The 16,043-nt window shown below is 32.4% G+C and overlaps 1 protein-coding gene across 1 annotated transcript; it reads left to right on the top strand.

Moving 5' to 3' along the window:
- The first annotated feature begins 552 nt into the window (after positions 1–552).
- On the top strand, positions 553–16,025 carry LOC148612253 (netrin receptor UNC5A-like). The gene is made up of 4 exons (XM_088595368.1): positions 553–619; positions 12,850–12,978; positions 14,203–14,364; positions 15,832–16,025. Exons 1-4 carry the CDS (start codon positions 577–579, stop codon positions 16,023–16,025), a joined length of 528 nt encoding a protein of 175 aa, XP_088451494.1. The 5' UTR covers positions 553–576.
- The last annotated feature ends 18 nt before the right edge of the window (positions 16,026–16,043 follow it).

Consider the following 16,043-nt stretch of genomic DNA (forward strand, 5'->3'; position numbering starts at 1 on the left):
TTATTTTGATTTGGTCGGTTTTAGTGCGAGATGAATATATGATTTTCTCAAAAGTGCAGATCTGAATAAAGAAAAGACTAATGTTACCTAAAAATATAGCATTTCAAAAGTGCAGATCTGAATACAGAAAAGACTAATGTTACCTAAAAATATAGCATTTCAAAAGTGCAGAACTGAATACAGAAAAGACTAATGTTACCTAAAAATATAGCATTTCAAAAGTGCAGAACTGAATACAAAAAAGACTAATGTGACCTAAAATATAGCATTTCAAAAGTGCAGATCTGAATACAGAAAAGACTAATGTGACCTAAAAATATGACATCTGAAGGCTGAAAAAAAAACAATGTTTGTTTGGTGGGTTTTTCTACACCATAAATCGCCTTACCATTGACACTGCCTGAATTTTATATGGACTGGTGATTAACAGCTGTAACATCGCTAAGCATTGGTTACTGGCATCAACCAATTACAGAATCTTTACGTTTCGTCGAATTAAAGCTTTATCAAACCAAAACTTAAAATTTTATCATTTAAACCGATAATTGCGGGCATAACAACATCTCAAATGTTGAAATGTGGATGTTACTTGCATATATCCTATTGATTCAATTTCAAGGTGAGTTAATACATCCTACTGAAATAAATTTATCATTTTTATTTTGGTAAACTAAATTTTAAAATTGAAAAACAGTTATATAAAATATTGAAATGAGGGTAATACATAAATTGGAACTGATTTCTGCAAAATAGCGATTTAGGCTTAAAATGAACTATGATTCTAAAAATGTATTCTCTAGATGAGGAACACTCATTGCAAGTTTTAACGTTAGCAGTTATAACGTTTTGACATTAGTTCAATGTATCTTCTGTACTGTTAAGACTACTGACTTTTGTGCAATATTTGTTTTGTATTTCAATGTAATGGATGCGTTTAGCGCAGTAAAACACGGTTTCATCCATCGGAAATGCATGTACCAAGTTTGGACCATTGCGATTGTTTCTTATTTTCATATTTTCTTTTCTTTAGTTTGCCTATTGTTATACAAAATTTCCTTTTTGATTATTGCTAAAGATTTTTTGTCAGTACGGAAATATTGTTGCTACATATCATTTGCAATTATATTGTTGTTTAAGATGATTAAGTAACGACATTTGAATATATTAGTTTGTTCATTTGTTAATTAAGGATATGAAGTGTTTTGTTTTTGCCCGGAAATGAAAAAAAAAAACCAACAACAAAGAAAATTACTCAATGATTTCTTTGAAAATATCGTATATCTGAACGCTTCTAAAGTTCACTTCTTATAAAGTGATAACACCTTACTTCTCCATAAAACAACTTAGCTGTTAGAGTTCCTGTTTGCGAAGTAATTAATTTTCCCTATTTTTCTTGAGATGAGATGTATTTTCTGTTAAAAATTTGACAGATCTAAAGAGAATGTTAATGTAGAATCCAAACAAATCTTTGATATGGGCGGCACAGGATAACGTTTACCCCGCCAACGTTTGGTTTTGATGTAATATTTAACTCGTTATAGTGTCAGAAAGAACTTGGATATTTCTGTAACAAAAGTGGATGACACAGAATATATCAGCAACTAACTATATTATGAACAGGACAAAGAACCAGTTCCCTTATTTTAAACTTTCTAGTACTTTGTACATAGTTTAGTTCATTCTTATATTTTCAGTAATTGACAAACTAACGTTCATATTTTAACAAAGAGTAATCTGGGGAATCAATGTTTCAATGTTGAGCAACTCGGACTTCACTAAAAACTGGAAGCATGGACCAGGTGCACCGGTAAACATGCGTTTATGATATGTAATGAATGACAATGTTTCAGAAACAAAATTTGGTATGTGCCACCCACTGCTTGGGTATTTTATAGACACCCTCTTAAAGCTTACGTAGAATGCCTATTGTTCATATAATTTTAAATGTTACCTACACCAGTATTCTGGGATACCTACCACCGACAAAACTTTACAAGACTCTTTATTTGTTCGATCAAATTCTTTCCAATCAGTACCCAGTTTTTATATCTCCATCAAGGTCTCTCGGCCAATTGTTTTATTTAAGCTTCTTAGAGACAATATATTTTAAATGTTTTAGTTTTTGTGTGCTGTATGTTTTTTTTCTCAACTTCAGTTCTTATATGTAATTGTATTTGATTTTGTTCATTTCGTTGCGAATTGTGGTCACCTCTGTTTCCTGTTTATGGTATCTGGTATATCTGAATTATCTCTCTGTATCTGTCTGTTTGATGCTTCGGTATTGTTTTTACCGATATTTATTATTTCTCTTTATTGACTATCGTTCGAATATTGGCCTAAATATGATAAAAAACTGCCAGTACCATACAAAAGAACGGCAATACGGGATAGAGCGTCCAACACGGGATTTAGTCGTCCAATACGGCTTTTATCCGTCCAATATGTCATATTGTACTGGTTAAAATACATATTGGCCTAGCGTATTGGACTAGTTAGCCAATAAAGGTATAATTAGAAATATTGGACTTCGGCTACGCCTTAGTCCAATATGGCTAGCCTCGGACCAATAACTAAGCCAATATGGAAAACCTTACGCAATAATACTATAATATATATAAGTTTATATTTCATTTTTCCTATGGATTCCGTAAGTTTACTGAAAATGTAGGAAATACAATATCTATGTAAAAGTACTCTGCAATGATCTGTTAGGTTTTGCAAAATGATTCTGTTGCTGGTAGGGTTTGAAGAGTAAGCTTGTTTGTATCCTCCTTGCCTTTGCGAGTGTTCATCTCTGTATCCAAGCATTAAGGAAGGAGACATTTGTAGATATGTGGTGTTCCAAATGTTTTAAAACGAAAAGTTATTTTTCAAATTTCGTTTTTCCTACCTACTCTTTCATTCTTTTCCCCTAGCTTGTTTAATATTCCTCCGGGATTTGTGAAAAGCTTTCCTTTTTTTATATGAAAATCTTTAATGTAGTTAACATACAATATGAGATCATTTTAGAAGATGTGGAGAAAATAAAGTATAGGAAAGTGGCTTGTATTGAAAATATGGGTAACAACAAAATCCGATTCACAATCAAGTCAAGTCCAAAATAAATCTGACAAAACAGATATTACAACACCGGAGTCGCTAGTAGCATAATAGTTCTGACTTGGTTCAGGTGTTTCAAACGAAATGGTGGGTTAAATCTAGGTTTTACAGCGCGTCAAACCTCCCTCTTCCACTGCGGCGTGAATATACCGGTGGTGATTAATTAGCATTTGCATGCTATAGTGTTACAAACGGTAAATCAGTGGTCGTATCAGAACAGAGAATTTACACAAATCAATCATTACTCATCGTTTTAGAAGAAACTGAATATTTTTCGACCAAGATCTGATATCTGAAAAAAAAAAATGGCTAAAGACCTTTTGAGACGCATTTTTCATTACCCTGATTCTGTTACGCATATATTTATGGCAGCACATATCTGGAGTATACTTAATTAAGTTTTCCTCATATTTTGGCTCTTATCTGCTAGATTAAACATGATCTACGATGGTTGGTATCCAGGACTCCAGGTAAACAGTTCTGATATCAAAGATATCAAAAGGACGCAATTCGAAATTGATAGATCAATTGTTCACTATTAGACACTTATCATTATCATCTTTACTTTCTCGTCAAAGTGCGTGTTATTTTTCCCGACGAAATCAGAATGTATTCTAGCTTTTTGAAGGTGCACGATTAAACAAACACAATCTTTGTTCCCTCTGCGGGACTTGAACTCGTAGCGCTGTGACATCTGCATTAAGTCCACTGCTCTAGATCACTAGGCCAGAAAGATATAGGCTATATATATCTGTGTGTGTGTATTTACTACACAATACCACTCAAAACCATTTTGTTATATGTAAGTTTAGGACAATCGTACGATTTAATTGAAAAAAAGTTTTGCTGTTAGATGCAGCACTTTGTTCTTTGTTGTGTTTGTCTGTTTTCTAGAAAAGCAGAGGACGCTTACCCTACCGGTGCACTTTGTCCATGATCCCGGATTTTAGTGGAGTGCGAGTTGCTCATTTGCCTTTGTTATTTTAAATGTACGATTTTAGTCACTTTGCGTTCTTTGTTGTGTATGTCTGTTTTCCATATCTGGTCTTTGTCCCTGGATTACATTCTTCTATTACAGTTATAACCTTGGTTCCCTTGATTACTCTTCAATGTCTGGTCCTTGTCCCTGAATTGTATTCTTTCGATTTCCTGGTTTACTGGAATCTTGGTTCCCGTGTTTACTCTTTACAGAACCAGAATTTCAGTATAAACTGTTCTCATCAATGGAAAGGATGGTCGAGTTGGTGAACATTTTCGAGAGGCCAACCAGTGTTAATGATATGAAAGTAACTGTACTTTTGAAACATGTTCGGGTGAAAAAAGCGACATTTCCTTGGACAATGGATCATCAGTTTTCTTAGGACTGATCATCACTTGTAATGAATTAAAAACTCGCATTATTTAGTTGTTATAGTCCGGTTTTCACTAGTTTTAGCAATTTTAAATGTGTTTTAAAGTTTTAAATGTGGCTGTTGTTTACTTGTTTATCAATCATATCTTTCAGTATAGTTTGGTATACTTACCGCATTGCTAGACAATGAAAAGGCACGAAGTTCGATTTTGATGTTCTTTAAACCTAAACTTTATGACAAAACTTTTCTGTTCATTTAAAAAAAATCAATTTACACTTTTTTCTCTAAAAACTCGAGAATAATTGCACTTTATCAAGTGGTGTTCAAGTGAACGGAAAAAAAGTTCTGCTTATTGTAAAAAAAAATGTTAACTCGGATTGTCTTTTGTAAAACAGATGAAAATTAGTTTGAATAAAAAGTAATAACAAAATTATAACTGATAAAATCTAGTCTGTAGTCACAAGGGAAAGTCAAAAGGAAAGTTCGTATAACAAATGGCAATATCAGAGTAAAAGACCAAAAATTGAAAACCACCACAATGTTCTTGACTTGGCACAGGCATTTCCAATTTGAAAAGGCTGATTGAATCAGATTTTATAGGGCGCTAACCCCCCAGCTTATATTACGGTACATTATTTCCAGTATATTTTAAGAAAAAAAAACGGGTTGCGTAAAATTACGATGGGTCAAAATCGCTAAAATTAGTAGTCAAAACAGTATAGAAGAGAACTATAATTGCTATAATTGAAATTAAGCAAATCCAAAACATGAGCTCAAAGTATTTCTTGAACTTTGTTCGGTGTAATTCTCTCCTGAAATTTAACGCACAATCATGAAAGCAACAAGACCATGTGTATTAACCAATAAAAATAGCCCATAGAATACTTACGTATACATCAAGAGAAAAATGTTAGGCATTATAAATATCAGTACATGGTATCATTTATTTATGTCATCTTCTGCAGGCTATCGTTTTGTTTGATTTTTAATGAGTACGGCTCACGTTGTTTATTTTCAAACGCTAGTTAATTTTTAATCATTGTTGAAAGTATACTGAAAGTTCTAACCGACAGTTATTGTTTTATGAAGTAAAGCCGCATATCAACAATGTACGAATTAGTCTAGACATTCTTTTATGTCTGCTGGATTTTTGTAACCATTTTTAAAATTATGGCATGTGTATCAAAACCAAGAACAGTAACTTTATCTCGTTTGTGTTCAAATATGACAATTATTTAAGACCGTATATAGAGCATGAATCGCATTTAGTGATAAAAACTTTGTTGTCCCGCACCATAATTAACGATAAGCAAAGATAAGAAAAAAAGAAAGACGAACAAAAAAATAAAATAAAATAAATCCGAATTTGTTGCCTATAATATCTCGATAAAAGGAGTCATTACTTATAGTGAAACCTTTTCAAAATGAACCCGAATAATCCGAATACCTGTCTAAACTGGAGACATTTGAAGTTTTTTTTACATTAATTATAGTGTGATATTGAACCTTGGTAAACCAACCAACAAAGTTCAAAGTCCAAAAGGTTTCAGTTTAAACAAGTTTCACTTTTTGTTAAATGCACACCATTTTTCAACTGGGATTAATTAGTTAATAACACGTCAGTATTAAGTTATCCTCAACATTTATTTAGATACAATGAAATTTGTCTGAAACGAACCCTGAATAAAATACGAAAACCTGTCTAAACTGGACATTTTGAAGTACATTTACATCAATTTAAACGGAATTTGGATCTTTATCGGTAAGCCCAACACCAGTTTAAACTTGACAAATTTTAAAGTCAAAAGAGATTTAGTTTAACAGGTTTCATTTAAAATATAATATCAATTTAATATATCCATTCATTGTTTGTTTACTATAATGTCTAGATAAAAAGTCCTTGCTATTTTGCATCTTATTCTTTGATTAACTAGCACCTTAGTTAGTATTAGTATGCATAAAGTGAAAAAACTTCAATCTAATTAATAATTTAGATACATGAATATATTTTAGCGAATTTCCGTGGAATAAATGTTCCTCAGTTGAGAACAAACCATAAAAAAGATTCCTCAGTATGGAAGATAAGAAATTTTATTTATTGAGAAAAATTAGTAGTATGTGATTTTTGTTGAAACTAATGCATTTCCGTATGTGCTATTTTTTTTTTTTTATTTCCTTCTGTTATTGATGAAAGTTTCAGAAACCAAGGCAGGTGAACGACCTTAGTAGACCATATTTCCTGGAAATATCCAAAAGTTTCAGGATACACAGTGTTACAGTTAATTGAAAAATGTTAGACATGAAAATATACTTCAATACCCAGCGAAATAGGAAAAGCCGATACATCCGATAAGGACGTATCATTGGATTTAGGGAATTAATTGAATTTTAGCAGAGACGCAAATAAAGTATATTTGTCATTTTCGAAAACGGGTGTTTAATTCATTGGAAATTTACATTCTATACTTCGATTCCTATACAGCAGGAAAAGCAAATTAAAAGTCAAATAAATTAAGTACACCCACCCTTAGATCTCATAGAAGCTTTGGCACACTTTCCCGGTATTTTTTTTTTTTTTATAAAAAAGTACTCACAACTCGCATTTATACAACAGTTGCTTGTGTTGAGGGCATTATCATGATAAATTGACCGCCCAAAGACACTGTAATAAGCCTCGATCCTCAGGCAAAGGCATGTTTAAAGTTAATGGCAGTCAATTTATCGATAATATTGTGTTTATTTGATGAAGAATATGAAGAGAGTGTGATAATTTTTGCATGACCGTGTTTTAACCAGGAATAATTGTAATAGCTTATTCTTCTCTGATATGAAATTACATGTTTTAATTAGGTTATTCAAAAACGTCGCGGTCATATACGGGTCGATTACGTAAAGGCAGGGAGATGGATGAATAGATGTTGTATTCAATCGGAAGTACTCTACCATTTCCGCTACACAAAAAAATAACCTCGGATACAGAAAAGAGACCTTTTCTTGAAAAAAAAATGCAGGAATTGTATTGATAGGCGTATCAATGTAGTTCTATCCGCCAGGTTGCGCTAAAAGTTAGTAAGATATCACAAGAAATCAATAACACTTTCATGAATTTTAGCGTGAAGCGAGGAGATAAGAAAGCAAATATATTGGTAAAAATCAACCGGTTAATTTTAGAATCGGATCTGTCGAATTCCACACCGAGAAACTTTTGCCTAACAGAAACTAATATAGTTGTGTTGGGACCATTATTTGTTCACATAAAGTAAAGTCCCTCAGCGCATGGTAGGCCTAATCTTTCTTAGTATCTAGATAAGAACTACATGAAATACCGAAAGATTTCCTTTCTTATTAATGAAAATAATCTCTCTCACATGCTGATTGTGCTTCAGTCGGAGCTTGTTTGTCGCATGTTCCGAAAAACAAAGAAATTTTCTGTCTAATCACATGCCATTTTAACCGGGAAATATTTAAGACGGCACTCCCCAGAAGAGAAGCACACTTGAAAAAATAATGAAAAAAAAATAATAGCAATAAAAAAGGTTAAAATGTTAAAATCGAACGTTTGACAAAGTTAGACCTTTGTAAAAATGGGAATTTGATAACTATAGCATTTTGAAAATTAAAAAAAAGGAAAAATCAATTTCACTTCCGGTCAGCACTAAATAAATGAAACAGATGAAAGTTTCGCCTTAATTTTAAAATCGATATAACTGATAACAGTGACTCATAAACGGATTGTGAAAATGAAATACAAATTACATAAACATACACTAGATTTGTGCAGGTATATAGAATAACATAAGAATCAAAATATGACATTCTTATTCCATTTTACATACATAGATGAAAATACAAGAAATTACAGAACCTGTAGGAACTAGATGACATAAAAACATCCGGAGAACAAAAGGATGTAATCCATGGACAAAGACCAAACATGGAAAACAGACAAACACAACAAGAAAATAAAAAAAACTAAAATAATACTTACAAAAAAAAAAGTAAATGAGCAACTCGGACTCCCCTATTAACTGAAATTCTTTTATAGTTTAAAGTCTTAGTTGACTTATTTTCATTGATATACCAATTAAGAACAAATATGTTTGTCATTCGTTTGTTTTATAGATCGTTTGAGCCAATTAGTAAAATAAATACCAACGAGTTCTATAAATCAAATAAAAATAATGTTCAATTCAGTAACCAATTGGCAAAAGAGAATTATTGTAATAAGCAAACATGAAAGTAACACAACATAAGAATCGCATATATATGGCTTACATCAAATAATCATTGTGGCTAGATTTATCCACTATTATCAGCAAAAGTAGCTATTGGTATGTTGACAATAGGCCTTGGTCACATGGGGGCGAACTATTCTTTTGTCATTTCTAAATACCATTAGAAAATCTTTACTAATATTTTTTTCAATAAATATAAATTAAGATTTGAGATTGTAGACATTTATCATTTGCAGACTATTTGGTTGAACATACAGAATATTTTTGCTATGTAACTTTTAAGAGAATACATGCAAGATTTTTTATATGACATTTGAATTAGACTATACCAAGTTTACCATCTATATATCACCACTGCAATAGCAAAGTATAAAAAAAATAGTCTGGTAAGTTCAATTGAAAGTTTTAGCGGCAATGCCTAACAGGATTACTGGCGACACTTGTTATTGTTTTTTTTTCAGTTAATGACCAGTGCTAATAAGTTTCAACAAAAAAAGCCACTTACTGAATACCTCTTTATAAGCAATTCGGCGGGGGTTTCTAGAATAGCAGAGGATGCTTACCCTACCGTTGCACCTTATACATGTTCACAGTTTTAAGTATAGTGTCCGTGTTGCTCACGTGATGACTTTTCATTCAAAATTGTCAACTTTCCTTTCATCTGTGGCAACATCCCTTTAGCACCTGCATATGGAGTGTTCATATCACAACTCATACGTTATGCCAGAGCTTGCCGAAACTACGCAGACTTTTTGTATTGCGCTAGAATTCTAACAAATAGGCTTCTGGAGCAGGGTTATGTTGCTACAAAATTGAAGTCATCACTACAAAAGTTTTATGGCCGTCATCATGAACCCGTGGACCGTTACGGTGTGTCCATCTGCATCATGAAAACTGATTTGTTCAACGTGTCATAGTTTTCCTTTCCTCTTTCGTCTACCCGGACTTAACTTTTTAAAGAGCAACTTGTCGGGTGTTTCTAGAAAAGCAGAGGACGCTTACCCTACCGGTGCACCAGTTGCTGCTCCCAGTTTTTAGTGGAGTTTGATTTGCTCATTTGCTTTTGTTACTTTGTATGTATGATTTTAGTTACTTTGTGTTCTTTGTTGTGAATGTCTGTTTTCCTTGTCTGGTCTTTGTCCCTGGATTACATTCTTTTGATTACCGATATAACCTTGGTTACCTTGATTATTCTTACAAAACAGTGCAAAGTACCACGAAAATTCCACGACCTTTTGGTAATTTTCTTTTTAAAAACATTTTCAAATTCTTAAATGAACGAACAAAATCACAATGTTTTGTTTTTTTTTCGTCTGATGATAATTTTGAAGCATCACCCTTGCCTACACCTTATTTTGAATGGAATTTTTACACATTAACAACTAGAACTTGCATTCGATTTTAATTGTGATGATTTTATTCAGTTCTTGAAAGCAATTTATCTGAAGAGATCATTTTACTATAGCAAATAAAAAAAAAAAACAATGGATAAACACATGAAAAAAAATCTGTCAATTTAGAAATCTCATATCGTCTTTAATAAAATATTGGTGACGATAAACGCTATAGGACTTAAATGTTAAATTTCATAGAAACGAGAGAAACGTGATAGGCACATTTACATCATTTAGTTAATGTAAAATACATCGTAAGTGGTAAGAGTTTTCTGGGTTTACACTCAATTAAAAATGAAATTCAGTTTAATATTTATTTAGTTCTCTTGAAGATCATCTCAATGAAACAAATCTTTACTATGGCTGCTGAAAGTACACTTGCTTTTGAATAAAATTGGTATCTGGAGTGCAATTAAAGAGGTAGACCTAGTTTAAGGGCAAAACTCATTACAAATCATTGGCACGTTTGTGTAAACCATTTTACATAAATGTCAAGTATTTTTTTAACTCTGTTTCAAACGAATGCTAGACGTGTTTTGATGAAATTGAATATGGTACAAACATACAACAATGTTCCTTAACCTTTTCTCGCCTCCTTAATCGAAAGAAATTTGCTTAAAAAATGAGAGTCCAAATCTATTGGAAATTTACAAATATAAAATCAAATGTTTACACCAGGATGAATCATAATTTCTGAGGCAAGCACATACGATTGATAATCAGTGTACAGTAATATTTTACGGCACATATCATGGAAAGACCGAGTATGTTGAAAATTACTCGATAAAAGCTGACAACAAAACTGCTTTGGATATAAACATACCATTTTAGTTTTTTTTGTCTGTGTGTTCATACCAACTTGTTTGTTTTGATATTGTCATATAATACTATGTTCCTTGTAAATGTATGATCTGAATGTTACAAACTAAAACCACTCTTGGATGGCGCATGCTAATTCATCCTAAGGATTGCTTTCGCTTTGGCCTTTTTGTACGCCATCTTTTGCTGTTTATGGTGGATTTGAAAGGGAGTTAACTTTCATTTATATCGATTGTCAAATAACCCCCTTTTATGTAAATATTTTCCCGCATCATTTCAATTAAATGACATTTGATTGGTTATTGTCGTTTATGTTATGTATGCCTATAAAAACTAAGTTTGAGTCTGGTTACAATTTAAGGATCAAGTATTGTGAATCGAATGTTCAAACACAAGTTGTAACGTACACAAGATGTAACGGTACAAGTTCATATATAGATTACTAAGCACTGTAAAAATGTGCTTACTGAAATACATGCATACCTCTCATTTAGTGGGGAATTGGGGAGATACAGGTAAATGACAAAAATATCATTATATTCAAAATAAAATCTAACAACAGTCCACAGACTATCAACACGTTACTTCTTTCAGTTTCTGAAATGGTCTTTCCAGACTTTGAAAAAACTTGTTACCATCCTGATGCTAAATAAGCAGAGATTCCAAATAAAATACAGAACAGCTTGTCTGTCGTATTAACTAGCTGTTGAAATAGAACTGTCGGCGACTTATTTTCGTATTGCCTAATTTACGTTGAACGGGTCATTGATATTACGGGAATAAACATAATTAAGAACAAAGCGAGTCGTATAAACAAGATTTGGGTAAATTTCTCAAAATCATTTCAAATGATTCTTAATATTCCATTCATCGTAAAAGTTATACATCGAGGTGTGACATTGCTGAATAATTCAGAAATGACACACTTTCTGATTGGAAGAAAAAATCATAGAGTTTGGATAACAAAACTAAGGTTATCAAACTTACATATTCCCATAGAAACGGGTAGACGGAAAAATGTTCCCAAGCAAAACAGAAAATGTCATTTATGTAATACTAGTAATGTCGGTAATGAGTTTCATTACTCATTAGATGTAAACTTATTCCTAGTTACAATCTTAAACTTTCAAAACATATAGAAAATGATAGGATTACTCTCTATATGTAATGTTGAGGTGTATAAACGATTGTCGTTGTTTATTAAGAAGAAAACCTTATTGTTCTAATTCTAGACTATTTGTTATTTATTGTTTTCATGTTTGGTGATGGTGGATGTGCTTCGTTTATGTTTAAAAAATGTTATGAAGTTATTTTTCGTATTATTTAAATGTATCTGTTTAAATTCTTATATATAATATATTAGGTATAAAATATGTTTCAATTTGTTTCGCTCATGTTACGTGTATTCCATGTCTGAGTTAAATAAATAAATCTTGAATCTTGATAAAAAAATTTGTTCTCCATCTCATGGACCATTTTTTTTTAAAATGATTTACTTATTGAATTTTGATATAAAATTAAATTATAAGGAAAGACTGTTATATTTTTTCGATCTATCTGAAAGAATCCCAATGGTGCACATTTAAAATAACCTGCGTAGAACGCAATTCAGTGTACACAACGTGATTGAGGTTATTTCTTTATAAACCTAAAAATATAACAGTCATTCCTTAATTATATTACCTCTCGATATAACGTAATACCTCACCGCTATTGGACTGGCTGTGGTACTTTTTGTCTCGATTTGAAAAAAACTGACGTAATTCTGTATAAATTAACATTGATTGTTTCTTTTGTTTGTTCATTTACTTTTGTTGCTTTGTATGTATTATTTTTATTTATTTTATGTTCTTGATTGTGTTTGTCTTTTTTCCATGTCTAGTCTTTGTCCCTGAATTACATTATTTTGATTTCCGCTAGAATCTTGGTTCCCATGATTACTCTTTGTAGCAACCGAAGCGTGCGAAGTAGTTCCAGGCAGCGACGACCAAACATGTAAAGGACAAGAAGTGTATCAAGTCTATAATGCTATATCCAGGACGTATATTCCCATGACAAGAACCTGCAACCTGACTAACGGTATTTATAAAGAGCATATACATCGTCTTAGAAGAATTCATCCTCGCATTGCGTACAAAAAAAAAAAAAAAAAAAAAAAAAAAAAAAAAAAAAAAAAACGAAACGAGAAGAGAACAATGTGCTAATATGTTAATGGAAAAACAGAAATGTAGAATTTAACACCTGTACGAGTGCAAGGTCGGGAAATCACAATATCTGCCGCGGCACCATCGAGTTAAAGAACTATTACATCTTACCCAAGGATGTTTTGAGATTTCATAATCTTGCATGAGAAAAGCGGGTGTTCGATTCTTATTCTCACTAAGAGTTAGTTTTCTGATAAAATATTTGAATTGAAATGGCCTGCATTTAACAGGTGATCGTGACATATCAGGCCAGTGATACGTCATGACCAGGTGTAAAATTAAAGTCACTTCAAAACAGTATAAACTGCAAGAAATAATCAATCAGTTATTTTTTAAAGAAATATTGTTTTACACGAATTTTCAAACACATATTTGATATTGACAAGATATGATCGTTCATTAACTCTTTATCCAATTGTGCCATTTTTTACGGAAATGCGCACATGTTCTGTTACCGTGATCTCGCACAGCTAAAAATAGGAATTTTTCTTGTCTCTTTACTGAGAAATTGTGCATTCGTGTTAAGAAAACTCAAATGCGCATAAAAACCTTATAGTTTCAGATATTCGCTCGATTTTTTACACGTTGTAAAGGTATTGGTGTAGATCATTTTACGGCTAAAAAATGTGATTTCCACGTCTCAGATTAGAAAAACCAAAACACTTTTTACCTAAAAACTTAAGAAAGTCTACTTAATTGTAAAACCCAAAATAAACTCTCCACAGAATTGTGATCTAATGTTTTCTACGGAAATCATAACCACAATTCGATATTTAGAAATGAGCAGTGTTTTGTTTCGTCTTGAAATAATCAAACTTGACAGTTGTACACAGTTCCTTATTCCATTAGTATGAATAGGCAGGTTTTCATGCTAAATGTGACAAAGATGCAAAGGGAGAATGCATCTAGGCAGAAGATTGACTTCCTAGCTGATTTTTCATTCAGTAAATTTACTTGATAGCGATAGTGACATTTGTAAATGATATTACGGGAATTAAGAAGACGAATAAGTAGTGCATAATTCCTTTTAAGTTTGTTTTTAATTTTGAATTGTTTAACATTGTCATCATTTGTCATCTTTTGTTGAAATACATTTCAGAAAAGGTTGATGGAGGTTTCACAGAATGGACTAAATGGACTAGCTGTAGTTCCAACTGTGTAGGGAGCACTTCTAGGACACGAACCTGCCATAATCCTACTCCGTGCAATGGTGGCCAGGATTGTGAAGTCCTAGGAATGAAATCTGTATATAAACTCTGTGGTACAGTCAATTTAAGTCTATGCAGTATAAAACAAACAACAAAAATTGTAAAACGGTTCAACTATACTCAAGCATTTGTCCCTTTACACGAAGTAAAAGTGTAAATTAAAAAGTGATCTGCTAAAAATTGCTTAGCAAAAATGAAAATGTATTCATTTGTTATACCTAAACGCCCTGCAAAAATAAAATATTATTATTAATTTGATACATAAGTTGTGGGCAAGCCGTACCACCGAAGGTAACCCCTAGCTATACCGAAAACTCTAAAGATTGTCTTTAAAATCTGGCTATTCACTCCAAAACGAATGTTAGATTTGTGAGCGAATGCTCGATTTTTACACATCCATAAATTCCGGAAAACAGTGTTTAGTCCTTACAATGCAAATCCAAAACATCTGATTACAGAAATGTATTGATAGTTTTTTTTTTCTCTTTGAGATTCTCATTCAGTGAAATTGACTATCGAAATTGACTTCACACGACAATGTAACATTGTTGTAAATTTCAATATTCGAAGTAAAAATGAGCTAATTATAAGCACATTCTTCACAAAATTCATATTTTTACTATACGATGTCGACAATGGACGGAATAAAGGAGATTGCACTGTTTTAAGCATTTAAAGAGGTAGATCTAAGGTAATACACAACTCTTGCAAATCATTGGAACGTTTGCATTCAGCATTTTACATTAATCTCATGTAAGCATCAAAGTTACTTGGGTTGATTTCATTATGTTTCAAATGAAAGCTTAATAGGCTTTGATGAAATTGAATATGATACAAACATATCACTGATTTCAAGAGTTGTGTCCCTTACCTTAGGTATACCTCCTTAATCTGCTCTAATTTGTCAAAGCGATGGTAGCCATGTTTGTTTACGATATGTACAAGGAATTAACAATGTTGTAAGAACTGTCATCACTGAGGCCATATAAGGTAAAAAAAAGGAAATTTGCTAATTAAATTGGAATTATTATATAATTACAAGAGCGTAACAATTTAATACAGTGGAACCGGTATAAATCAAACACCTAATTGACTTAAAAAATGGTTCGGTTTAGACACATGTTCAGTTTACCAAAGTTAAAAATATACTTCAACTGATATAAAGAGACTTCAAAAGTGTCTGATTTAGACACGCTTTCGGACTTGACTTTTTATGAGCAACTCGGCGAGTGTTTCTAGAAAAGCAGAGGACGCTTACCCTACCGGTGCACCTGGTCCATGCTCCCAGTTTTTAGCGGAGTCCGAGTTGCTCATTTGCTTTTGTTACTTTGTATGTATGATTTTAGTTACTTTATGTTCTTTGTTGTGTATGTCTGTTTTCCATGTCTGGTCTTTGTCCCTGGATTACATTCTTTTAATTACCGTTAGAACCTTGGTTCCTTTCATTACTCTTTCGGATTATTCCAGGTCCGGTTTAGAAACAAGCTTAAACATGTATCACTACATTTTCTTTTTTACAGCGTCAGTAAAACCAGAATGGGGAGAGTGGCAGGAATGGAGTTCCTGTAATGTACCAGGGATTCCGAGTGGATCCTACGGCACGGGAACACACACAAGGTACAGAACATGCGAAAATCCCGTACAATATTGCACTGGAGAAGAATGCATCGGCAGCGAATCAGAAACAAGCAATTGTAGAAGCAAGTATAATTAAATAAGAATAATTTAAAAA

This window comes from Perna viridis, chromosome 7, assembly GCF_037379345.1.
Source record: "Perna viridis isolate PV_CMFRI_1.1 ecotype Kerala chromosome 7, ASM3737934v1, whole genome shotgun sequence".
Classification (NCBI taxonomy): Eukaryota; Metazoa; Mollusca; class Bivalvia; order Mytilida; family Mytilidae; genus Perna; species Perna viridis.